The following is a 27,415-nucleotide window of genomic DNA, read 5'->3' on the forward strand; positions in this document are numbered from 1 at the left end:
TGCCAATCTGCCACTAAAATGTTTTCCTTGCTGAAAGATTAAAACCATGAAAACATCCTTGAAAACCTCAACAACTTGCAATAGTTTATACAAGTGTTACTAAAATCATGGAAACTGAAAAAAAAAACTGCAATTACTTCCACGACAGCATGTTGAAATGTTGTTGAGCTTACAGAGTAAGATGTTTGAGAATGTGATCTCACGATTAATGAAATGAAGCAACCAATGCCAGATGAAGCAACCAATGCCATCTTGTAGCAATGAAGAGCTTAACCAAGAACACAGAAGGCCAGTGAAACACACCAGTTGTCAAATATCTTTGTTAGGAAGTTACAAACTATGAAAACTGGTCAATAAATCATATTAGCAACAAGGAATGTAGCCTTATCCCAGCTGCTGGATTATTCAGAATGGAATCTTCCCAAGAAAAAAATATATAAAGAAAACAATAAATATCCTTCTGGTAAAAGTGCACATAAATGTTATATTCATCCATCCATCCTCAACAGGGCCCCCCCTCCCTCTCTCTCTCTCTCTCACTCTTGCTTGCTTTTGGTTTATTTCTTGGAGAGTTCGTTTGATAGCCAGTCCAGCCCCTCGTACAGCCCCTGGCCCTGCGTGGCGCACGTTGCCTGGATGTACCACTGCAAAGAGACACACACCTCAGAATGAACACACACACCAATAACCCTAAAAGAAGATGAAGATGCACAGCCAATATACATAAATTTACAATAAAATATACAAGAATATTTTGCATTAAAAGAAGTGATGTGTATATTACTCAATCCTGTATAAATACAAATTACATATTTACATGTATAATTTTGTTCTTGTATGTTTCACTGCTCAACTTCAAAACTGTAAAAAGTCTACACACTTAAAAATACAAACACACACACACACACACACACACACACACACACACACAGAAGGGTTTTAATAAATGAGCTCAGAGAACAGAAACACTAATGGATAATAGAAAAGAATGTAATTGAATAAAAAAATGCAAGGAAGAAAGGTAATAACAATTAACAAAAAGTTGATTCCTCCTCTGAGATAAAAATGTTACACTCCAGATTCTGCTAAGGAAGAAAGGTTGTGGATTTAATTATCTTATCACGCTTCATCATTTCATTCACTCCACTGAAAGAGAAAAGATCACAGCGACTCACTCTGCGGCTCCTAAGCTGGTTCAGTCCAAGACGGTCGGTAAGCTCAGCAGCTGTCATGGCGTTGGGCAGGTCCTGCTTGTTGGCAAAGACCAGAAGGACGGCATCTCGGAGCTCATCCTCGTGGAGCTGCAAATACAAGAAGTCAACTCTCTCTTATCTCTGCCAGGCTTCCTACTCACACCTCTCAGGGGATATTGGCACACAAACAGGACACTGCTCAGGGAATTGCACTCAGCTAATCAACAAACTAAGCCTCAATAAAACAATTATACTGGAATAGATGGACAGATAGTCAGACTGTACATGATCTTTCACAAATCAAAGTTCATAACACTTTGATAGAATAGTTCTAACCCTTTGAATGCTTTGACTTCTGATGATGTAGAGCATAATTCTGAAAGATGCAACTGACAGCAAAAGGAGTGACTACAAAGTTCAGACCTCTTTTAATACCTGTAGTTGCATTTTTATCAACAAGACATTAACGTTACTTACAATACTATTAGCAGTCAAAGGATTAATGGATAGCTTTTTAAGGATATACTCAACAACCTGCCCTGCTTGTTATGACACTAAAATTTGCAGTGGTGAAGTGACTCATACCATTTTTGCAAGTTCGTCGCTTGCTTCTGTTATTCTCTCTTTGTCATTACTGTCGACCACAAAGATGAGTCCTTGAGTATTTTGAAAGTAGTGTCTCCATAAGGGACGGATTTTGTCTTGTCCACCTACGTCCCACACTGTGAAGCTGATATTTTTATATTCAACTGTTTCTACGTTGAACCCTGGCAAGAGAAGTGAAAACTGAGCAACACTGGAAGGAGAAGGGTCAATTTTTCTTACTAGCATGGCTGTTTTATGGCTGTTTACAAGGCGCCTCACTATGAATGCCTAAAAAGTACTGATATTATTTTGCCTGACTTCGGTGTATGTGTGTGTAATGATAAGGTCTAAGTAATGTTATATGCACTATTCTCTTAATTACAGACACTTGAAATAACACACTTCAAACATCACACCAGTACAGTAAATAAAATAACAAGACTTTTAAGCTCTATTAGCCCTAGGAAGCAGCCAGACCTGGTGCACCACAGTAAGCTTTGTTAACCAGCATCTGGGGCTTATTTCTAATGCTGCTGTTTTTTTTTTTTAAGGTGACAAAGTGCTGTGTGTTAGCTACTGTAAGACTAAGCAGAGGCAGCCATCAGATAAATAAACCATTGATTCCAAGAAAGACATACTCAGAATAGCACAATTATGAATGAAAAACTTGCTTTACTCATATGAAATTCTCTACTGACACTGACATGCCCTTTGGAACATCATGGAAGCACTGAGACATTTATCTGCAATGGGTTAAATTAGTCATGAGCACCAGGGATTGAACACTGGCAGAGACTCACGGTAAATGTGAGTCCACCACAATACTAATCAGATCAGAATGACCACCACAGCCATGAGTGAATTTAGATTGGGCTTGACTGTCCAAATTCTACACAATTTTGATCAAGAAACTGAATCCCGTCTTAAAACAGAAATTTCTCTACAGATACTATGTCAGTTTCTTTGCTGTGCTGCCTTCCAGATAAGACACCACAGGATTAACATTCTCATGATAGCATTTTAACCCCTGAACAGCTGCAGCAGTGGTCTCTGCATGTGGCTCAACAAGACTGCTTCATGCTGCTCCAATATGGCACCTCTCAAGCTGTTATTATAAGCTGTGTTAACTTTTGAGTACATTAGTGTTTAAAAACAAGCACATGCATGTAAGAACTGTACAAATATGGTAAAGTACATTAGTGCGTTGAAGGAAAGATCTTGCAAACACTCCAACTCTCATGTACACAAGTGTTGAGGCAAGCAAGGTCATAGTTAGAGGAATATTACACACACAAATGCAACACATGACACAAGCATGCTACATTTGTGCACCACTTGACTGCAGCACCAATGAGCCAGTCTGCTAACAATTAGTAATATTAGATGAACTTTTCTTCTAAAGATCACAACTAAATCTAGACTTGTAATTGATCTTCTATACATTAAAACTTAAACTGGACTTTTATTTTCCTTCTAAATCAACACTTAAGCAAAACTTTTCTATTTTTCTTCTATCAATTAAAACCTCACCTAGGTCTCTATTTTCATGTACTGATCAAAATTGAATATGAGTTTCTATCCTTCCTAAAAGTTAAAACTGATCCCGGCAGTCTGTTTTTTCTTCTATGGATCAAACAAATTAATAACAAATCTGAAGTAAACTCAAACTTCAATTAACAGAACTGTATTCATCACTACATGAAAACTGCACAAAACTTCCAGCAAAACCTAAAGAAACAAGTCCAGGTTGAAGTAAGAGCTAAGTATTACTGTGTGTATTAATTCAGCTTGCCACTAGTATCAGCACACACTATTGACAAGGCAGCCGCTCCTCACCGATGGTCGGGATTGTGGTGACGATCTCGCCTAATTTTAACTTGTACAGGATGGTCGTCTTCCCGGCGGCGTCCAGTCCCACTGAAATATAGAGGAAATTTTAGCACAGTAACCTGACACGGCTTTGCTGGTTCATGGAGTCTATGTAAAATAAAGCAAAAATTTACATAGCAATGCCATTTCCTATACTTTAAAATTAATTCTTTATAAAACCTTAATGATAGTAATCTGTAATCTGGAGAATAACTGATTAGCCAAATTTTAAATAGAAGAAATACACCAAATAAAAACTCACAGCTTACAAGTCACACTACACAAGCTGAGTAATTCCTGTAACTCACCTGTACGTTCTCAAAACTTATACATCACGATACACGACTCTAAACCACACGTCAGAATAATGCCTCAGCCTTGAAATCTCCCTTACTGCTTCTCTTATGTTCCTAACCCATTCAAAGCCATCTGACAAATCTTTCCTTAATTAAATACTAACCAATCTAACATATTTTCTTGTTCTAAAGCAAATTTTAAATATTACACAGGGTAAAAAAAGCAAAATATATCTTTTTTAATCCCTTTCTTTTCTATAGATGCTTATAAAGATTTCACACATTATTTCTAGTGCTGTTAATGGTTACAAATCAGAAAATGGTTAATGACACCAAACCACACCTCACAATAATATCACAGCCTTAAAATCACTTTGCAGCTTCCCTTTCGCTAGTGACACCGACCCATACCTCACAATAAGACAGCCTTGAAATCTTGCAACTACCCTTATGTTAGCGTATTATTAATGACACCAAACCACGAACAGCAAGGCAATGTGGACAACTAGACTGTTAACAAATGAAACTGTCAAAGAAAACACCCACTTCCCTCCCAAACAAATAGCAGGAAAACAAGCAGGGAGGGAGGGAGGGAGGTAAGGGAAGGCTAGGGAGAACCAGTGGCGCCTGGTAGTCTGAGTCATCCTTTGGACTCCAAGGTGACTGACGGAAAACAAAGTGGAAAATAAACCCATAAAACCGCAATAACAATAAATACAGGGGACTGGAATAACAGGGTGATGCACAAAGCTACAGGTCCCACAGCCCCTCCAGGCCAAGAAGACCCCTAAGGGACTAGAAATAAGGGACGTCACACCACCGCCTCCTCCCTCGGCACCCATTTTCCCCTTTAAAATCCCGTAACCCCCCGGCTTACCCATTAGTATTCTCATTTGCTTCTTCCCAAATAGCCGGGAGAATACTGTAGACAAGGTGAGACCCATGGTAGAGGGTGGCTGAGGGGTGAAATACAGAAAGGTTCTCTGCCACGTCTGGAGGACTTGACGTTTGGCCGGGAATTGTGGGTAACTGCAGTCTTCCCACACACACCTGTAAACACTGCTGATCTATTTCTCACCCAATATTTTTCTTTTTCTTATTTTTTGTAGTATAAAATTCAAGTTATAAGTTTTAAATAGACTTCTGGTCTATGTTTCGTGATATGAAGCAATTTCGCCTCGTGCATTTCTGCTAGTTTTGCAACATCTCGCGTGATTTTTTTGTTTTTGAACTTAATTTTAGTAAGTTTTTGTTGGTTTTGGTGATTTGAGGATTTTATAAGGTGGTTAGACATGAAATGTGAAGTGTCCCGTTAAATGTGTGATGTTGCCATGCAAGTGATGAGTTTCTGTCATGCATACCTCTCCCAAGCAAATTAATGACGTCTTTACCTGCGCGGCATCCTACACAAAATAAACTAACACGTCATTTAATTGTAATATCCTCACGTCCCCACCAAAAGGCAATGCTGTTGCTGTCAGGAATGCAGCTTTTAAAGCTAGCAAATGTCCATATAACTAATGAATCGCTAAAAACGTCTAAAACATCAGTATCATTCAGCATTATATCACAGCACAGCTAATGCTTTCTTCTCCACGCCTTCCCTGAAATGTCCACGTGTCTTGTTTCTCATCTAGCTTGTTATGCTGTCATATCCTCTTATATAACTCTCATTCACCTCTATGTTGATATCGCTGCCTTCTATACTGACATAATCACATCTTACAATTTTCATTCGCCTCGGTTACATCTCTAATTGCGGTTACTAATCCTCCTTTTATCCCCATTCATCTCTACCCTCATACCTCTAGCTTGCTGTACTAATATGGCCTCCTTTAATGCATAATTTCCATCTTTACTCTGGTTTGCTGTACTAACATATTATTTCATAATCATTCACCTCAAAGCTCACATCTCCGCTTGGTATACAATCCCCATTAATCCCTAGGTTTATATCTCCGGCTTGTTGTGATAATATATCCTCTTTTTCTTACAAATTATCCCCACCTTTACTCTGGTTTGCTGTATTAACACCTCTCGTACATCTCCGTGTTAACATTCATCCACTATGCTTCATTTTGGTGTCCTCAGGTGAAGCCATACTACTTCTCTATAACAAGACCAAGTTTGTGGCTGAGACCTTGGCAAGCCTCACCTGGCAGACACACTTCCTTGCAATGCTATACAGTCATGGAATGGATTACACCAGTATATTATTTCAATTTTCACTAAAGTATTTTTTATCACTTGAAGTCCTGGTGGGAATTTGTCAAGTATCGAGTTTAAGATAGTTTGTGTGTTAGAAAAGCATAAATCAAGAGAAGACACTATACATTTTCTTTTTTTTTTTTTTATGTAGGAAGGACACTGGCCAAGGGCAACTAACATGAAGTGAATGCAGAATTTTGCCGGTATTGATCATTGCTGTACTGCAAATATACAAATAACCAACGCACAACTCTCTCTTAGCCAGGTGTGTAGCCATTGAAATAACTCACATAAGACACAGTAATCTTCACCTATTACTGCCATGTCCCCTTTGGATCGTAATGGAAATATATTGACCTAAAGGGAAGACAAATTGACCTGGATTGTCTGTCATTACATACTTTCCAAACTGCCTATCCTGAATTCAGTCTCAAAATGCTTAGTGGCTTAGTTATCTACTACATCACTAATGCCCACATGTCTGAGTATTCTGTGTACCTAATCAATATACAACTGTTCACCTGCATACCTGAGGGTTCTTTACATTACAACAGTATACATACCTCTAAATCATTTAAAGTTTTATTTGTTTTCTTGTACACATAAGAAAGCACTGCATTTTTTTATTTTATATAAAATGTAATGTTCAATAAAATGGTGACTGATGAGAACTGAGTAACAATTTTGGCCAAGAGTGACATCCAACCCAAGAGAAGGAACTTAGTTAATGCCACCAAACATACACTGACTGCATTACCTCCTCTGACTAGTAACTTTGTCATCAATTCACAATTCAAGGCAATTAACACCAAAAAATATGATTCATGTGGTATAAAAATCTACGCAATATAAATTCTGAAATATATAAAGGCTACATTATCTAAATAATTTTAGAAATGTACATTGGTAAAACAAAATATATATATATGTATATATAAATGTTTGTATATAACACTACTAGACTATCACAAACAAGTACACCACAGCTTACACTCCTCTATTCCACCTACACCAGCACAACAACACTACCTAAGCTGTACAAACAATGCCCTCGCTAACCTCATCCTCATTTGTCATGTCACAAGAATAAAATCTACCTTTACAAAATAACTCCCTTTAATTACTCCCTTTTCTCAGGTAACACATGTAATACGGTTCACCAACAGTACAAATGAGATCTATGAGTTACTAGCAGCATAGAGTAATGGTACACGTCATCTACCCAACACTATTGCCACTCACACTCTATACTGTACAAAGCCTTAACTACAATATGCTCAATGATAGCCCTGTTTCACCACTTAATGCTACTTGTGTGAGACCTGCTCCTTGTATTTCATGTTATTTGCATCTGAGAATTTTCAGGGTTCCTAAGCTGCAACTTTCACTTAAGCTTAACCTCTTCACTCCTTGTCTCTAATGATGGGCTCCTCCACCTCCCTATCCTGCCCCCGCTCCTCCTCCTCCTCTTCCTCCTCCTCTTCCTCTATCATATCTCCATCCTCAAGATCATACTGTGAGTTATCTTCTTCCCCTTCTAACTTTATCTCCACCATTGGATTGATTGGGATATATGGAGCTTCCTCTTCCTCGCCCTCATCATCCTTGCTATTGGATGCATCCCCTGGCTCTTCCTTAATGAATGGTTGCTCTTCCTCTGACGCCAATACAAGCTGCTCGTAAATTTCATCAAAATCAACAGACAGGCGAGGAACACGGGCTGCTCGGCGCGGAGGTCCTGTCCTGATGCCTCGGAAACCACCCGGGCTTCTCCCCCTGCCGCTGCTCTTGCCAACACTCCTGCCTCTGCCTCCACGCCCCTTCTTGTTCCTCCTCCTCCTGATAGTTGCTGCTCCTTCCCCTATCAAGTGTTTCTTCTTGTGTCTCCAGAAGTTGGCCCCGTCCCTGAATGCTTCGCCACACTCCTCACATTTGTACGGACATTCCCCTGTGTGTATTCTCCTGTGTGTGGAGAGGTGAGTCTTCTGGGTGAAGCAGGCCTGGCACTCATCACACTTGAAGGGCCGCTCACCAGAGTGTTTCCTGAGGTGCATGGTTAGGTAACTCTTGAGAATGAAGGCCGCCTCACACTGGTCACATTTGTAGGGGCGCTCTCCGGTGTGCTTCCTGCGGTGGGTGGTGAGGTTTGAACTGTACAGGAAGGAGGCACCACACTCAGCACACACGAAGGGCCTCTCCCCGGTGTGCTTCCTCATGTGCACTGTCAGACTGGAGGGATGCGTGAACACCATGTCGCAGTCCGAGCACTTGTACACTGAGTCCCCAGCAGCCTGAGCTATGGCCTCTATCTTGACGGTGCTCCCCGCCGCATGCTTGGTTTTGTGCGCCAGGAGGTAGTCTTTCTTTGTGAATGAGGCGTTGCACTCGTCGCACATGTGAGGCTTGATGCCAGAGTGAGATCTCTTATGCAGGTTGAGATGAGACTTCTGGGTGAAGGCAGACCCACACACATCACACACGAAGGGACGTTCCCCAGTGTGGGTCCGCTTGTGAACTGTGAGGCTATTGCTGTGCCGGAATGCAGCCTTGCACTCACCACACTTGAAGGGCTTGTCACCAGTGTGGATGCGCATGTGTGCCTTCATGGCAGACTTCTGGGTGAAGGCAAAGTCACACTGGTCACACTTGAAGGGCCGCTCCCCACTGTGGGTGCGGAGGTGGAACCTGAGGGCGGTGCGAGTCTTGAATGCTGATTCACAGGAGTCACAGTTGAAGGGTCGCTCCCCAGTGTGGGTGCGCATGTGTTCCTCCAGGTAAGATCCTCTGACAAAAGACGCCCCACACACATCACAGGCAAATGGCTTCTCCCCAGTGTGGCTGCGGCGGTGGAAGTAATAAGCAGATTTCCTCTTGAACTTCATCTGGCAGAACTCACACTGCATCACCTCAACACCATCCTCAATGCATCGCTGCGGCCTCGGCTTGCTGGTGTCCACATTCAGCACTGTGTTTGCATCAGTGTGTTTCTTCCTGTGCTTCTCCAGTCTCTGAGGGTCTTGAAAGGCCAGGCCACAGGTTTCACACTTGTGTTCCCCCTCAATGTGTATCTGCTGGTGCCTCATGAAGGTGGACTTATAAGCGAAGGAAAGCCCACAGTCCTCACAGTGGTAGGGCCTTTCACCCGTGTGAGTCCTTGTGTGTCGGGAGAGCCCATCACTGGCGGCAAACGTGGCATTGCATTCTGTACACTTGAACGGCCTCTCCCCTGTGTGGCGCCGCCTGTGTCGCTCCAGGTGCTCACTCCTGAAGAACGCCCTCTGGCAGAACTCACACTTGAATGGCCTCAGTCCGCTGTGAGTCAGCTTGTGGGACTGGTAGGACGCACAGTAGGAGAATGTCTTGCCGCACTCCTCGCACTCATACGGCCGCTCCCCGGTGTGGATGCGCTGGTGCACCTTCAGGTTGCCTTTTGTGGTGAAGGTTGCATCACACTCCTCGCAGTGGAACGGCTTGGGCGGCTCCCCACTGTTGCTTGATGTTCCATTGGTCACCTCTGAGAAGTCCATGTAAGAATCAGAGTATTCTGAGGATGATGCTTCTGAGTCAAAGTCCTCTTCCAGATCAAACTGAGGCCCTACATTGCCATTGGTGTCTGGAATGTTGCCTCCATTACCCAGCTTTCCTCCATATCCATTGTTTCTTGGAGGCTGAATACACTTGTTCATGCAGGAGCCATTCTCATTCTGCTGCTCACAGTCTCCGGCCTCTTGAAAACCACGGTGGTCACCAAGGCCTTGGGAGATGAGGCCCAGGGGGGTGCTTGAGGTATTGACAGAGGGGTACTGTAGGCTGCCCTCAAAATCTGTACTTTGTGCCGGCACACCAACTTGTCCTGGGTCAGCTTCAGAATGAGTGTTGTTTGTGTACACCATTCCTGCATCACACATCTGCTGCTTGGGGTCCTGGCTGGAGGATTTAGCAGAGAGATCTTCACCCATGGCTAAGGGTTTGCTTAGTCCTAAACTACTGCTATTATCATAGTAATGTTGATTCATCATTGATTTCAGTGGGTCGTGTGAATTAGCTGGAAGCCTATTTTCATTTGTACTAACTTGTGAGGTATTAAAGAATGACCTGTTGTCAGCTTCAGGTCTTGTTTCGTTCAGCGGAGGCCTTGGGTCGCCGGAGGGAAGTTGCAGCTCCTCCAGCGGCTGCGGGATGCTGCCCACCCGGTGATTGGCACAACTCCTCATCTCTCCCAGGTACTTGTAGTTCTCTGTGGGTCTGGTCATCACCTGTGCCTCTCCCTTGTGCTGCAAGTCGTCAGTGTGTCTGCCACCATCATGGCCCGCCCCTCTCCCCTCATCCAATGGTGCCCGGGCATCCTCAGGCAACTGTCGCATGTCCTCCAGGAGTCGGGCATCTAGGGGTTGGGTGCGGAGGTCTGTTGGTTGAGAGGAGTAGTCAGCAATGTGTCGGTAATCTGTACCCGAGCGTGAGTGGCTGGTCAAGGGCCTCAGGTCGCCGGGGTAGCGCTGCTCGGAGGACAGTGGCCGCATGTCCAGCGGGTAGTATCTCCCATCCCCAGCATTCCTTGCGTCACCAGGCACGCTGCGGAGGTCCTCAGCGGTGTGCTGTGCCTCAATGTGGTGCCTCTCTAGCTCCGCCTGTTGGGGGTGTCTGTGCTCCCCCAGGGCCAGCCTTCCATCCGCCATCATCTGCTCCCTCATGGTGCTCACCGTGGGACGGATGCTGTGGACTGCACTGCTGTAGGGCGACAAGTTGATCTGGGAGGCCATGAGGCTCTGTGACGCCTGCGCTATGTGGTGTGCTGAGGGCGACGGGATGCTGTGAGACGAGGAGGGAATGTTGGTGTGAGCCGATGAAGGATGGGGGTGGGGGTAGGGGTAAGGGTAGTGGTAAGGGTACTGCCCATAGTGGTAGTTGTAGGGGTAGAGGTGGCCCCTGTTCTCCATGCTGTGATCGAAGGAAAACAGCGAGTGCATGATCTCCTGAGGCATCTGATCCATCTTGGTGCTGGCTGGCTCACACTGCCGAGTGCTTGCTTCACCTCCCTCACTAGGCCTGCTGCTGCTGCTGCTGCTGCTGCTGCTTCAAGTTGTCTTTACTCTCTCTCAGCAATGCATGCCACATAGCTTAACAGAGGAAAATATTTCCAAAATTAGAATACAAAATTATCCTGGACTTCCTAACTGCATTCTTTAGTTTCATACATTGTTATTCATACAGTAAACATCTTCAGTGTTCTTGTATAACTCAATTAAAAAATGCAAATATCAAGAATATATATAAAAAAGTAGTCTTTGATACTGTTTCTAAAGGCATGCAGTACAATATTACCTGTTTGTTGCATTAATTAGCTGCTGCACATGCTGCACCTCCAGGACAGGACTGCTTGGTGAGATGTGAGGTGCCCGGCAGGTGTTAGTTCATTCTGAGTCTTGTCAACACCTGCACATCTGAAACACAGTACATTTCTGATAAGTTCCAAGTGTTTCCTTAAGTTTCAAGAATTAAGTTTAACATCCATCACTGCTATACTTCTTGACAGGCACCAGTGCAACTACCCTCCTGAGAGAATGACACAGTCAGTTACTGTGAGAATGTAACTGAAAAAGGTGTAACAAAAGAATAAATTAAGGATGTTGAGAAGGCCAAATGAGTAAATTCATGGAAGCAGCTTACCAAAACAATACCAACGCCCACTCCCATTTCCCCCCACACACCACACTAACATGGTAGGTATAGATTACACTTCCCTCTTTCAATATAACTACACCTGCCTGTCACATCTCACAGGTAAAACGAGATGAGATACACGCAAACACCTGAATTTCTGCCTTAGTACCACCTCCTCCTTAATGACAGCGCTTGATAACACTCCAGCGCACATCTCCGGGCCTCTCATAACAATATACCCGTTCATCGCATCTCACAGCTAAATTCTGCGACAAATAACCCTTGCAACTCCTTAATTTCCACCTTCCAAGCACTTTAAACCTTTCTTCCTTACTGCCAGCCCTTACTAACACCCCAATACACATCCTGCAGCGGTGTAATTAACGATACACCTGCCAATCACATCTCCCAGGTAAGCTGAGATAAATCACCCCAGCAACATTTCAATATCTACTTTATTAACACCTTCCGCTTAATGACAGCCCTTAGCAACACCTCACCACATCTGCCACACTGCCGCACTCCATACCACACCTGTCCACCACCACAGAACACCTTAAAAACAGCAGGAAAATGAAATAAATGCACTCGCTTGGTATTGATTCAGTACTATTGGCTCACTCATAACAAAATGGCCGAGATGACGCTTATATTGTCTGATATTTCATCCCGCTGACCTTATTTTTAGTCCCCACGGGTGTGTACTGACCTCTGAGTGGGCTAGTGGGTGTTGCCTGGGTGTTTGAGAAATGTAGCAGCATGTCTGAAGGGAAATTTTGGGGTGGAAATTGAGAGAGGGAAACCGCAGCCTCCCTCCACCATGGCTGCCGCTGTTCCCTGAGGATGCCTGCCTATCGCATCTTGTTTCCTGCCTGATTTCGTGTTTATCAGCTAGTATTCTTAAGTTATTGAGTATTTTTGCCTTTATATTTCATTTATCTATTACTTCAGATCAGCTTGTCTCTTATTTCACCTTTTATTCTCGTATTTCTACTCCTCGCATATTGTTCCTATGATTATCTATTTATTATTTTTTAAGCTATTATTGTTAGGTTATTGGTTAGTTTTGGTGATATTTTTCGTTTATCTCGTATTTCAGGTCAGGTTGCCTCTTATTTGAGCTTTCATTTTCGCATTTCTACTCGTCGCATCCTTTATTATTATTATTATTATTATTATTACTATTATTTTGTTGCTTTAGCTAGTATTCTTAAATTCAGGTAGTTTTATTAATATTTTTAGCTTATCTATTCTTTATCAGATCAGCCTGTTGCTTATTATCTATCTATCTATCTATCTATCTGCATACTTATCTATCTACCTACCTATCTATCTATCTATCTATCCATCCACCTGTCTATCTATCTATCTATCTATCTATCTATCTATATCTACCATCTACATATCTGTCTATCCACGTATCTATCTACATATCTATCTACTTACCTTTCTATCTGCATATCTATATATCTGCATATCTATTTACATATTTGTTGTATCTTTTTTTTTATTTAATTCGTCTTATTAATCTCTCATCTCATTTCTCATATCTTCTATTTTCACCTATTCTTTACTACATAAGACTTGTTTGATTACATTTAGCTCGTAATTTCAAGTTATAGCATTGCTTTATCTATTTAATTTCTCTCTTATATCAGCTTTATCCCTAACTTTGATTCCCTATCTACCTTTCGTCCTTTTTTTTTTGTTTTCCTGCCTTTCATATCATGTTTCTAAGTCTAATCTATGGTTTGAAGCTCATATTTTCTAACGATTGAATATTTTTTTCTCAAATATTTTACTCGGATTTTACTGGCGGAGACGTCTCAGAACACCTAACTTCATAGAAGCTGTTTTAGCTAGAGATGAGATGTGAAGTTTCCAGTTCAGATTATAAGTAAAGGACAGACCGAGGATCTATCGCCTCTGTTATGCGCTCAGCACACAAAGACGGGTCTCTGACACGGAAGCAGCAGTCATTCCAAGGAAAATCAGCAAAATACCTCCTCAGGTCCCCCCAACTAGCAGAGGCAAAACGCCAGAGGCACCTTCGCTTACGGGGATCCTGAGGAGGGATTGGAGCGATAGGACAAGATAAAGATATGAGATTGTGATCGGAGGAGCCCAACGGAGAAGAAAGGGTGACAGCATAAGCAAAAGGATTAGAGGTTAGGAAAAGGTCAAGAATGTTGGGCGTATCTCCAAGACAGTCAGGAATACGAGTAGGGTGTTGCACCAATTGCTCTAGGTCATGGAGGATAGCAAAGTTGTAGGCTAGTTCACCAGGATGGTCAGTGAAGGGAGAGGAAAGCCAAAGCTGGTGGTGAACATTGAAGTCTCCAAGAATGGAGATCTCTGCAAAAGGGAAGAGGGTCAGAATGTGCTCCACTTTGGAAGTTAAGTATTCAAAGAATTTCTTATAATCAGAGGAGTTAGGTGAGAGGTATACAGCACAGATAAATTTAGTATGAGAGTGACTCTGTAGTCGTAGCCAGATGGTGGAAAACTTGGAAGATTCAAGAGTGTGGGCACGAGAGCAGGTTAAGTCATTGCGCACATAAACGCAGCATCCAGCTTTGGATCGAAAATGAGGATAAAGAAAGTAGGAGGGAACAGAAAAGGGGCTACTGTCAGTTGCCTCAGACACCTGAGTTTCAGTGAGGAAAAGAAGATGAGGTTTAGAAGAGGAGAGGTGGTGTTCTACAGATTGAAAATTAGATCTTAGACCGCGGATGTTGCAGAAGTTAATGAAGAAAAAGTTGAGGAGGGTGTCAAGACACTTAGGGTCGTCGACAGAAAGGCAGTCCGACCTGGGGACATTTATGGTCCCCTCCCCAAATGGGGACTCCCAGGCTGGTGTAGGAGTCGCCGTGATGATTTTAAAATTTTTGAGTGAAGGGTGTGTCTTGTCTCTCACATCTTATTTAATAATGCACTTTATAAATTTTAATTCATATATATTCAAATTATCATCCATTTCAGCTGAATTATTGATCCATGTCATGTTTCAGTTTCAACTAATCAAGATGCAATTTTGTTTCTATCTCAGTTTTTGCTTACAAGACCTATTTGATGAATTATCTCAAGTGTTCAAGTTTTCTGTTTGTATATTTAAGTCACGGGGTGCCAGAGGGAAAGAACATTCTTTGGAAGACACTTTTATTTTTAGCACATGGCAAGTATTTAAAAAGCTGTCTCACTTTATAGTACAGCACATACACATATGAAGAACAATTAATTTAAGAGTCTGAGCTCTATGTCGTGGAGGTGGTCAGGAAATAAACAGTTGAATAAATAAAATATCTGTCACGTGTATCTATGTCTGTCTTATCCATTAGTTCATGTTATCCTTCCACCTTTGACTGAGCTAAGCATGAAAACTGGCACTGACAGGTGTTCAGCAGGACAGCTCAGCTCCCGACACACAATGTACACTTAGTCCACAGAGGATGACTAGTAAGACAGACACTGGGAACACCCGCCTGGTGCTCACTCAGCCTGCATACTTATGATAGGAGACCAGTTCTTCAGGGACCCAAGTATGACAGGAATCATACAGAAGGAAATAGATACATATGTACATGTTGAGGCAAATATACAAATATTTAACATGAGTTTACATGGCAAAGTATAAATTTTAACATTAACTACCAAAAATAGTAAGTCATGACTAGGTACATCCTATGACTAATTATCAATTGAACTGACTACTTGCTAATGGATTTCTATTCAAGTAAAGCAATGGGGATAGATATTATTCTCTATGCCTACCAGTGAAGCATTGGCTATGAAAACATCAAACAAAGGCAACACCACTGTATAAATTATTGTTTCTTGTCAATGTGATCCAAACAGGACTTATTACTTGAAGCATCTGTTACAAAACTTTCCTGACTAGTCCTTGAAAATTTATATCATACATATACTTAACTGCGAGTCAAATCTGTTTCCTAGAATGTGTCAGTATATGATGCAGTAAAACAATTTTGTAAGAGAGTTGTCACATTAAATTTTACAGTATGTACCTAGCACTGAAAGTATTTCTGCCTGTGTTACTGCTTATATTGATACTGCAGCAGCTGGTGCCACAATAAACTGTTATGCTCACTCCACTTTCAGGAGATTGGCTGGGTTGGGTGGAGGGAAGATGAGGAGAGGGACAAGGAAAGGCACAGAGGAAAAGATAAGACACTAGAACAGTTTAGCAGGACAAGGAAGGGCACAGAGAAAGATGACAAATAACTGGAAAACTTTAACATGGAAGGGCAGAGATGAAGTGAAAAAATTACAGGAAAAGGTCAGCTGGAACATAGAAAGACAGAGAAGAAGGAACTAAGTTGCTGGAAAAGTTTAGAGGAGGCACAAAGACAAAAAGAAAAGGGGAAAAATCACTGGGAAAGTATGACAGGGACATGAAGAGTATAAAGGAAGGTGACTGGAAATATTTGACAGGAAGGGCACAGAGTTGCTGGAAAAGTCCTGATGCATCAATACACAAATAGCAAAGTATACTTAAAGCTTAGCTATTAAGAAAATCATACAACTAATAAAAAACTGTATCTTTGGTCACATCAAAATATAGATCACTGGTGTACATATGTATATTATTGATGAAACTTATTACATCACAGACGACCACTTACTGTTATAAGTGTACAGAACCAAGTCAGTGTATGGCAGAAATAAAACGTGATGTGGCTTGCAGGGATGATGGTCAAGGGTGACATACAAAACAATGATCCATGCATTTACACTTTTGTTGGACAGATTCTACACCTGTCACGTGGAATGGAATACCTACCGTGCTTGATAAGAGTTACATCAGCCTCAGGTGCAGGGGACAGTTACACAACAACAAGCCACACGCCTCGCGGCCCTGACTCACCCATCACACGGGAGCACCTGCCCATCACTACTGTGGCTACAATGAGGTTCACGGTGCACTGCTGGACTACTGATGGGCATCGTGTGTGACTGTGATCACTACTTCATTAATGATGATAATGGGGATGATAATAGCAATGATGATGATGATAATGATAATAATAAAAAAAAAAAATATTTCTTTACATGGATTGCCTCTTTCCTACTGTTCTGGCACAAAAAAGTTTACAGTGTTTCATAGCAAGTGTACACACACACACACACACACACACACACACACACACACACACACACACACACACACACACACACACACACACACCCACATGTATATACAAGAGGGGAGGACTACTGGCCACTCACTCCCTCACTACCTGACTGTGAGGGCACAACTGTGTAGTTTTCCTGTGAGAGGTGAACGAGGGCATCAACATGAGGAGGCCTGCTCTGCCAGCACCTCACATTGGGGTGGAGTCTTGGGCCTCCTGGCTGTCAGCTGACCACACTGAACAGTATGTTACGCTATCAAGCTGCTATGATCATAATAATAATAAAAAAAAAAAATAATAATAATGATAATAATGACAACAATAACAATGATAATGATAATAATAATAATAATCTATGTATATACCAGACTGAGATTCCTCCTAAAGGGAGGTAGCCAAGACAGGAAGCCTTGTCCAATTACAAGATTGAAAATACAAAGGAAGGGAATCCAGTCCCTACATCCCTTTTAGTCATATTTTTACAGTGCACAGGGAATATGGTGGCAGTATTCTTTCAACAACAATAACAAAATGCAGTTTTCCATGTACAGAAGGAAGTTCCATGAGTTGCCCCACAGAGTCCACATAATACATGACATAATACTGTTGATGCACATAATGCTACCTCTGCATTGGGACCAAAGTGCTGCATTGACATTTCAGGGCAGACCGCCGGGGTCATGGAAACAAGGCAGTGTGTGACATCAAGCTCCTTGTTCCTGGCATGCTGTGTGGATGGTGCAGCTCTGGGTGCAGCTCTGGCTGCAGCTCAATCAGCACCACCCAAGCATTCAAAGAATGATTACAAATTGGATCTAATTGATATTAACTTAATTGGTTTTAACCTACTTGAGCATTAAGACTTCTATTAAAGTGTGGAGTACAGCATAGCATACTAAACTGCTCTGCAAGTGGCAACAAAGGTATGCAGTACAAAATTTGTTGTACTGTGCATCTTAGAGCAACTTATGAATGGCATTAAACTGTAAAACTCTTATCTATATCTTTCTATTTCCTATGAGGCATTACTTGGGTAAATACCAGTTTACCTTGGCTTAAAGGAGGCCATGCTGAGGCTCACTCATAGCTAACCACTACCTTGTCATTATTACATTTGTGCTCTAAGGCTACCCCACGTCCACCCAGGAGTCCTGCCTCCCTCCTGCCCCGCCACTGCCCGCTGGCCCAACACAGGCCAAGCTGATGTCCAGCAAATATTTACAATAAAAGTGTCAAGTATCCTATCAAAATTCCTGTATGCTGTATGTGAAACTTGTACTAACTACTATATACACCTTTACCATCACAAAATGCTTGTTAAGTGTTAGTGATAAAAATTAAGATGAAAGAACTATGAATTTCTATAAAAGTTGATGTATTAACAATTCTGAAAAGATTATCAGCTTGCAAGACCAATTAAAAATGAAGAGAATATACTTTACAGTAACTGAAATAAGAAAAATTCAGCAACATTTAACACAGCCATACACAAAGTAATAAAATATATCACCATGTGAAATCACATGCGTAGTACATTGAATAAATAGGCATCACAATTATTCCTGTAAAAATAAATTTAACCATTCACATTTATAAAATCTCAAAGATTATAAAACTATACTTTGAGTGTCTGGTGCAGGGCCCCCCAGTGGTGTGCCGGGATGGCACACCTGCCACCCACAGGGAGCTGGGAGGCTCCTGTAGGAAAATATAATCTATGTGGAAACAATATATACAAATTTATCATGACCTGGGAAGAAGAATTAAATTAACTATATACTGTAATTTATGAACATAAATTTTATAAACATTTGATTTAACAAAACTCAACAAAAACAAAAATAATTAAAATTATGTGTGGAAAACAACCACAATAAAACCAAGTCACATAATGTAAAAGATTTTTGGGTTATGTGATAAAAAATGTGAAGACTGAGTGTTAGCATGGACTGCCTTCATGAGAAGTATGAGTTGTGCATTACCACAATGGCTAACACCACCATCACCACCACCACCACCACCACCACCAACACCCATGGGGAGACAAAACACTCAATACCCCACACTTGCAACTGGAGCAGTACTTTTCTATAAACATTTTGTTCAAGCTTCTCTCTCAACATTAACATCAACACAAACAGTCTGTTCTTCAATAAATAAGGAAGAGACTACAAAGCTGATCACCTTTGTTCTGCCATCACACACATACAAAGTCTTCCTCTTGGGTACACTGACTTTGCCACTTCATGCTATTTTCTTCCAGAGTCTTTCCTGCACAGTGCTGTGAGCCACTGTAATCCCTCACCACCAGGAATTTGTTACCAAAAAATTGCTAAACATATCTCAAAAAAATATAAAAAAAGATCATGATGAAATCAATGGTATTTTGTGATGAACATGAAAGTCAGTTGCAGGAAAACCTGACGCAACCATCCAGGAATCCCTCGGCTCTGGAGCCGAGATAAAGTTCTGTTGTAGTAACAGAAATCTGCAAAGTAAAGATAAATTTCATCAGCATAAAATACTACATAATGACAGTGGACCTCAGCAAGACAAGCAAGCCTTGAGCCTTGAGCCTGTCATCTCAAGGCTGTTCTGAGTGTTCCTACAGTCTTATTATCTCTTCTTGCTTCATCTTTGTTTTCTAGATAACACTTTTTATATTGGTGTATTTATGTAAATTCTAAGACAAGCCATGTAGTCAGTAGTCTGTTCAAAGGTCTGCACAGGGAACATTCTGGCAGCCTCCCATGACAGCACTGAGCCTCTAGTGTCTGCTGCTCTTTACTGGGGAAATTTCCACATAATATTCTACTGACAGTCTATAAAATCTTACTAGACAAAAGAGAATGGTCTGTCTGACCTTCAATACACTGTCACACTCACCTTGTGCATTAACTCTTGTTGGCAATGAAGGACCACCGCTGTGTGAGGATTGTCTTGTCGCAGCCCTCCACCACCAGCCCCACAGCCTTCTCCCGCACACTGTCCACACACAGGTTGAGGCCCTCTGCCATTATCAGCCGGTCACTCTCCGTCCTTACCCATTTCTGAAACAAACATCAATTTCCTATTTTTAACACCAAATAATATATATATACCAGTCATTAGTTAACTTGACATGACATTTTGCATCTTTAAGCCAAAAACAAAGTATACATTGATTACTTTAAGTATGAAATGTCTTTGGTGCTTTTTAAGAGAATAGAGGTAAGACTGTGAAATGCAATTAAGATAAAGCCAGCCAGATTATTTTTTCTGAAATATTTTGTAGAAAGTGCCATCACTGCTTTGGTCACCTGTATACATCAGGAGAGGCTCACCTGAAGGTCACTGTTCTGGCATGGGGCTAGGACAAGGGAGGTCCCTGGCCGGGGCTCGGGCAGGGTCAGGCAGAGTTCACTGTGCTTGATTTGTTTGTCCCTTGTCATTGACCATTCCTAGAGAGATGAGAAGATGAGGAGCTTATAAAAAAGAAAATGGAAAGGAAGAAGATAAAAGAGGAGACAGAGAGAACCTGAAAAGGAGTAAGACAAAGGAGGAGACGGAGAGATGAAAATGTTGATGTGTAGCAGAGTTGCAAGAAATGGGGGCAACAGAACATGCAGTGGAAAAGAGCACCAAGAGAAAATTTATTTGTTACCAGTCTCAAGCACACGAGAAATGAGACAAGAAGACTGCAACATCATAACCCTGGAAGTCAACAATAACCTGATGCAGTACCAAAGTAAAACATGGAAGCATGACTTACAAAGCAAATACCACAAAAAAATCAATACAAACAATACATAAGCATCTAACAAAATCTGCAAGGAATGAGTTTGGAATTAATCAGCTAAAAGAAAGACAACAGACTAATCACTCAGATGCTTCTCTCATTCTTCCATTTTCTTGCCTGCCACAGTAACAGTAGTAGATTAGTAGTAGCAGTAGCAATAGTAGAAGTATTATGAGTAGTAGTAATATAGTAAACACCTGGAACCATATTCTGAAACATCTCTGACACCTCTGATACATTCAAAAGGCTCTACTTGAGTTTTTTCAGGATGTGTCTATGGTTCTAGTGGCAATTAACAAGATTTCTACATTATTAACAGCAGAAATGCTCTTGACAACCCAGCTAATCATCAAATTTTTTTAGTGGCAGATTAACAAGATTTCTACAGTATTAACAGAAAAAAACACTCTTGAGAACTTGGCTAATTATCTCTATGACCTTGGAAAACATTCATGGTGAGAGAACAAAGTGTTTCTGAATATGGGCCTTAGATTCTTCCTGTGCAACACACCTGGTTTCCACCTGTGCCATGACAGGCATACAGTCCCACCGTCCCCTCCACGCGGTGTCCCAGGGTGTCCATGCACTTGAGTCCCTGCTTGAACACACCAAATGTGGAGTGCCCCATGTCTGGAACCTTCAGCTCAGGGTACACATTCTCCAGGTACCACTTGAAGCTGTGGCACTTGAGTTGCTTGCGGAGTTCAAGACGGGACTGTATGCTGTAAAGTGGATGCGAATGCTAGATTTGTTTATCTATGCATGTGGATGTGAATGCTCAGTTTGTTTATCTGTTTTAAGTGAAAAGTTCCTGCATGCAGTAATGTGGATGTGAATGCTTGGTTTGCTTGTCTATTTTGAATGAAAAGCTCTTATTGGGACTGTATGCAAGCTACAAACATACTATATCTTTCAACTTTTCATCCTTGCATATTCAAGCTGTATCACTTGTATTCTCTTCCCTGCCACAGTAACAATAGCAGACTAGTAACAGCAGTAATGTATTGACAAAGTTTCATCGTAGTAATTTCAAGGAGAAAAATAAAAAAATACAAAACATCATGCTATCGACCTATTTATCTATATACCAGGCCAGCAATCCTGCAAGTGCTGGCATATAGATATATAGACAGAATAATGCATAGTATAGAAATATAACCATCTATAGTTTTGTGTCTATGCTTCTATTTGGAATAAAAGCACACCAGTTTCCACTCACTTCCCAAAGTTGACACTCTTGGCAAGGGGAACAGCAGAGTAGTAATACTTCTTGTAGTCATCCATCCAGACCTCGGCTGCCCTGCGAGTATTTCTGGCAAATACGTTGCCGGAACCGCCAGGGAAGGTGTACGGGTGCTGCTTGCGGAACACGTGGCCCACCCTGGAGCACGGCACGATCTCCAGACTGCCGCCACACTGCCACGTGCGGAACGATATTTCTGTAGTTGGAAGAAGAGGGTAAGGTCATTATGCTACCTGTTCTGGTGGTGGTGGTGGTGGTGTAGCAAGGGTAAGGTACAGCTAAGGTCTCTATGTATCAATAATGGTGTTGTGGGTATAGTTTAGGGTATAACTAAGCTACATTTGTACTTATTAATGAAAGTATTGAGGGTATAGTGAAGAAGATCAGGATATATATATATATATATATATATATATATATATATATATATATATATATATATATATATATATATATATATATATATATATATATATATATATATATTATACCTTGTTTACTCATCAATAAAGGAGCTAAGGATGTAGTTTACTGAGATCAGGATTTGTTGACTACACTTTATATACTTGTCAGTAAAGTTTTTAAGGATGTAATGTGTTCAGAATACAAATGTGCTTTAGTACATTGTATAATGTTAATATTTGGTAATTTACTGACTGATGGACTATCTGACTGAGAGACTGCTTGACTGACTGAGCTGCCGGTTGCTCTACTGCTTCCCTCACTCACTGAATGACAAACTGACTAACTGAAAGAAAAATGTTTGTGAAAATATACTGAGTGTAAGAAAAGTAGGGATATAATTTCCAAGCCACAAGTGTAATTTAATGGCAGGAATACTTATATATGTGTGTAAATAAAAGAATAATTTGTAAACATCAGAATCTTTGCTTTACTTTTCACTAATTCATTCATATATCAAGTGTAAGAAAAGTAAAGATATAATTTCCAAGCCACAAGTGCAATACAATGGCAGAGGTACTTGTATATTTGTGTAAATGAAAGAGTAATTTATAAAACATCAGAAACTTTGCTTTACCTCTCATCATTGTCCAGCTTCTGAATACTTACCTAGGTTTTCACCACCCCAGATGTCCATGGCCATATCATACTTCCCAAGCTCCTCAAAGTAAGACTTGTCAATCATAAATAAACCTCCAGCAATCATGGGGGTTCTGAAATAAATAAAATGCATCTGTCATTAAAAATATCAATTCTCTTTTTACTCTGGTTCATATTCTCAAATGTTTCAGCACCTTGATTACTTCTAAGAGGTTATAGGATGGAAGATATAGGTACTTTGGGGTTTTCAAAGGTGTTTTCATGATTCTAGTGATAATATAAATGATTGGGATTTTCAAGGCTAGATAAAACTTAAGAGGTTATAGTAAAAGCTATTGTTGTAAGGATATTTTTTATAATTTTAGTGATAATTTAATAAGAGGCTCTATAAGAAAGTATTACATTTTTAAGAGCATTCTCATGATTCTTCTGATAAATAGTGGATCTTTTTTGGATTTTCAAAGGTGTTTTCATGATTCCTTTTTAATCTTACAACACAATAGCTGCCCTGAATCTCACTTTATTTATCTATGTAGATCCTGTATATTTTAATAGTATATGTACAAAAAAAAACTATCTTAAACACTTTGTATCTCACAACATTCTTACTTTATGATCTGCGTTGGGTCCTTCTGCCTCTTGCGCTTCTCATCGCTGGACAGGTACTCCCACCTAAACACCAGGTTCCAGTCAAAGCCACCCCGCAGGTCAGCCGAGGCACCGATGTACTGGAAGGTGTCCATGCTGATGACATCAATGATGGGACACACTACCCTGGTCCTGTCCTGTGAATGTGAGGTAGATGGGAGCTTAGTCATGAGGTTATTTTCTGTACAATACTCTAATCTAATAGTCAAATCCATGTCATTGAACCTAAATCAATGTGTGAGTATGATTTTTCCAGTCAAGAGGAAGGATGGATATAGGAGAAAAGAGGTCGGAGTTGAGAGGAAGCTGGAATTGAGGGAAGGGAGGTTAGAATTAAGAGGAAGTAAGGTTGGAGTTAAGTGGAAGGGAACTAAATGTAAAAGGGAGTTGTAATGAAGAGAAAAGGAGGTTTAAGTTAATTTGAGATAAGAAAAGGAAGGCTGGAGCTCAGTTTAAAAAAAGGTTGGAGCTTAGACAAAGTAAAGTGGAATTAAAAGAGGAAAGAGGAGGTGGAGGAGTCACACTTTTGACCAACACCTTCCTCTTATCACCTTCCTTTTAATTCCAGCTTCTCAAATGAAACCGCAGGAGCTAAAATAAAAAATCTATTTCTCTATCTACCTATATAACAGGCCGGCAAATGTACATGGGGTGGCGAAGACAGATCACCACACTCACACACACATCACTAAAATAAAAATAGAAAACAAAAATCATCATATATTTCAAGACACTAAAAATAAACAACTAGTATGATGAACAAAGCGAGATCAGTTTGTTAGAGATCACCACTAACAGAAGCCTCACCTCGGCCACCCTCTCCAGCATAGGTTCCAGCCAGTGTTGGTTGCACTCACAGTGGGAGTCCAGGAAGGTGAGCACAGGGGCGGTGGCAGCATCCGATCCCCGTACTCGTGACCGCATCAACCCTACACCACACATAGGTAAGTAGATTGATGGATGCATGAATGATTAATGGGTGGATAAATAGACAGGTAGATACATAAATAAGTAGATTGATGGATACATGGGTAGACTGATTAATTGATGGATAAATAGACTGGTAGATACATAAATAGATATATTAATAAATGCATGGGTAGAGTGATTAACAGGTAGATAGGTAGACTAATAGATACATAAGTAGATGGCTTGGCAGATTGATAGATAGACTGATAGATGAATAGATAGACTGGTACATACATAGAGAGATTAACAAGTAAATAGATGAATAAATTGGTAGATAAGCAACTTGATACATAAATGGATAGATAAATAGGAAGAGTGACAGATACTTAAATAAATTGACAGACAGATAAATAGATGAACTAATGAACACATAAGTAAATAATAGATAAATAGAAGGACTGATAGATACAAAAAGATAGATAAATATATAAAGAAAGTCATAATATGTCATAAGCAGACACATGAAAAAAACACATCAATAGACAAATAGATATACAGACTGATTGACAGGAGAAAAGACATTAGAGAATAGATAAGTAGACAGACAAGTAGATACATATATTATTGTTAATGCTTCTACTGCATGCAATGAATAATGAAAGGAATGAGACATATACTACACTCCAGCATGAATATGTGGCCAGCATATATGAATAAAAAAATGAAGCAGTTAATGAATAAATAAGTGAGTAGTTGAAGGAAGGAAATAATGCAGGGAAAATAAAAAGAGGGAACTGAAGCAATGAATAAAATTACGATTATTCATTTTATTATTTACCTCTGGCATGTTTCACTGATCTTATTGTTTTGTTTCAAGATATACTTATGTGAATTGGAGAAAAATAAATGAATACCATTAAGAATTTCTGATTAAACTAAATGAGGGGAAGTGAATACATTAATAATGAAATCTTGTTATGGTTTTTTATTCAATTTTCACTTATTTATTTACCAATATATATATATATATATATATATATATATATATATATATATATATATATATATATATATATATATATATATATATATATATATATATATATATATATATATATATATATATATATATATATATATATATATATATATATATATATAAAATTTTTTATGTAAATGAATAAATAAAAGTTAAATAAAAAATCATAAGTGAAATACATAAGCTGAAATTAATAAATAAAGAAAGAAAGAAAGAAACTAAGAAACTAAGGAACAAAGAGAGAGAGAGAGAGAGAGAGAGAGAGAGAGAGAGAGAGAGAGAGAGAGAGAGAGAGAGAGAGAGAGAGAGAGAGAGAGAGAGAGAGAAAAAACAAGCAAAATAAATAAATACTACTACAACTCCTTTTCAATACGTTTCATCCATCAAATTACAAAACCATCAACACCACATCACATCAACTCCTCGACACACTCCCATCAAACCAGTACGAGTTGCGAGTCCTCTTTTCTCTCTTATGAATCTTCTTTTACACTTACGATCTTAACTTATCATCCCAAACACATGCATTCAATTTTACTTTCCCTCGTACTGTCTTACCTTCCCTCTGATCATTTCGAATAACGCGCACCTTCTGAATCTTGGCCAGCTCTGCACCGTCCATGGCTGCGGGAGGAAGGGGGAACTGTAAGCCACTGGGTGTGAGTGTGGTTGACGTTTCCTCTTATGGTAAGTGTTGGGGTTACTCTGGTAGTTAGTTGTGTGTTATTTGGTTAGCTAGCTTGATGACAGGGAGTGGGGTAGGGATGGGTGGGGTGGTGGGAGGGAGGGAGGGTGCGAGAGATGGAGGAAGGAATGGAGAAATAGATAAGGAAAGATGGGGAAAATACGAAAGGAAGGAAGGAAGGAAGGATGGAGGAAGGGAATGAGTGAATGAATGAATGAAGGAAGGAAGGAATGAAGAAATAAAGAAAAGTGGGAAAAATAGGAAAGAAAGGAAGGAAAGAGAATGAATGAACAAGTGAATGAATGAATAAGTGAAAGAAAGGAATAAATGACTGAATGAGTGAATGAATGAATGAATGAATGAAGGAAATAAGGAATGAAAGAAATACAGTCAATCAATCAGTCAGTCAGTCAGTCAGTCAGCCAGTCAGTCAATTAGTCAGAATCAACACCAACATACCAATAATAATAATAATAATAATAATAATAATAATAATAATAATAATAATAATAATAATAATAAAACCACCACCACCACCACCACCACCACCATCCACTCAACAGCAGCATTACAACCTCCTCAGCAATCCCTTCCTCACTTCAACTGCTCACAACACAATCATACACACACACTTCACATTTCAAATCCTGTGTCATTTTTTTTTCTCCAGAGTGACGTATTGACAAACTAAAGATGATTTGAAGAGGAAGAGTGTTTCTTCTTCTTCTTCTTCTTCTTCTTCTTCTTCTTCTTCTCTTTTTTATACCTTCACTTTATTTCCTCATATTGGTTTTTTCCTCATTAATTCCGAGATTGATAAAACACGAAATGCAGAGAGAGAGAGAGAGAGGAGAGAGAGAGAGAGAGAGAGAGAGAGAGAGAGAGAGAGAGAGAGAGAGAGAGAGAGAGAGAGAGAGAGAGAGAGAGAGAGAGAAAGCGCAGGCAACATAAAAAAAAAAAAAAGAAAGGGAAAAAAATAGAGGAACATGTTTGAAGTGAAGGGAAATTAGAAAAGTAAGAGTAGAGGAGAAGAATGAGGTGGAGAAAGGAAACAGGTAAAAGGGATACAAGCAAGGAGAATAAAAA

At 40.3% G+C, this 27,415-nt stretch overlaps 3 protein-coding genes across 4 annotated transcripts in view; all 3 read right to left on the reverse strand.

Annotated features, from left to right (window-relative positions):
• Window positions 1-305: 305 nt before the first annotated feature.
• Window positions 306-4,981, reverse strand: LOC135091080 (ADP-ribosylation factor 4). The gene is made up of 5 exons (XM_063988445.1): window positions 4,821-4,981; window positions 3,615-3,695; window positions 1,779-1,960; window positions 1,176-1,301; window positions 306-644 (listed from the first exon to the last, which is right to left on the reverse strand). Exons 1-5 carry the CDS (start codon window positions 4,885-4,887, stop codon window positions 558-560), a joined length of 543 nt encoding a protein of 180 aa, XP_063844515.1. The 5' UTR covers window positions 4,888-4,981; the 3' UTR covers window positions 306-557.
• A 1,736-nt stretch (window positions 4,982-6,717) lies between these two features.
• Window positions 6,718-12,668, reverse strand: LOC135091077 (zinc finger protein 347-like). Its single transcript, XM_063988440.1, has 3 exons — window positions 12,522-12,668; window positions 11,474-11,592; window positions 6,718-11,268 (listed from the first exon to the last, which is right to left on the reverse strand). Exon 3 carries the CDS (start codon window positions 11,140-11,142, stop codon window positions 7,555-7,557), a length of 3,588 nt encoding a protein of 1,195 aa, XP_063844510.1. The 5' UTR covers window positions 11,143-11,268; window positions 11,474-11,592; window positions 12,522-12,668; the 3' UTR covers window positions 6,718-7,554.
• A 2,286-nt stretch (window positions 12,669-14,954) lies between these two features.
• LOC135091082 (polypeptide N-acetylgalactosaminyltransferase 2-like) overlaps window positions 14,955-27,415 on the reverse strand; it is a 65,252-nt gene continuing 52,791 nt past the window's right edge. For both annotated transcript variants that reach the window (XM_063988447.1, XM_063988448.1), the window contains 9 exons: window positions 26,203-26,268; window positions 24,504-24,625; window positions 23,658-23,833; window positions 23,058-23,161; window positions 21,963-22,182; window positions 21,255-21,465; window positions 20,289-20,405; window positions 19,852-20,015; window positions 14,955-19,453 (listed from right to left, as the gene is read on the reverse strand). In XM_063988447.1, coding sequence (XP_063844517.1) covers window positions 19,860-20,015; window positions 20,289-20,405; window positions 21,255-21,465; window positions 21,963-22,182; window positions 23,058-23,161; window positions 23,658-23,833; window positions 24,504-24,625; window positions 26,203-26,268 — 1,172 coding nt within the window. In that variant the 3' untranslated portion in view covers window positions 14,955-19,453; window positions 19,852-19,859. The remainder of the gene's footprint in view (window positions 19,454-19,851; window positions 20,016-20,288; window positions 20,406-21,254; window positions 21,466-21,962; window positions 22,183-23,057; window positions 23,162-23,657; window positions 23,834-24,503; window positions 24,626-26,202; window positions 26,269-27,415) is intronic.

The sequence above is a fragment of the Scylla paramamosain genome, chromosome 36 (assembly GCF_035594125.1).
Source record: "Scylla paramamosain isolate STU-SP2022 chromosome 36, ASM3559412v1, whole genome shotgun sequence".
Classification (NCBI taxonomy): domain Eukaryota; kingdom Metazoa; phylum Arthropoda; class Malacostraca; order Decapoda; family Portunidae; genus Scylla; species Scylla paramamosain.

What these genes read in the sequence shown, in the direction of transcription:
- LOC135091080 (XM_063988445.1), bottom strand. Translation starts at nt 4,887, where the DNA reads ATGGGTCTCACCTTGTCTACAGTATTCTCCCGGCTATTTGGGAAGAAG. An exon ending in CACCACAATCCCGACCATCG is followed by an intron (nt 1,961 to 3,614) that starts GTGAGGAGCGGC and finishes TTCTCTTGCCAG; the next exon opens with GGTTCAACGTAGAAACAGTT. An exon ending in GCGACGAACTTGCAAAAATG is followed by an intron (nt 1,302 to 1,778) that starts GTATGAGTCACT and finishes TTGTATTTGCAG; the next exon opens with CTCCACGAGGATGAGCTCCG.
- LOC135091077 (XM_063988440.1), bottom strand. Translation starts at nt 11,142, where the DNA reads ATGGATCAGATGCCTCAGGAGATCATGCACTCGCTGTTTTCCTTCGAT.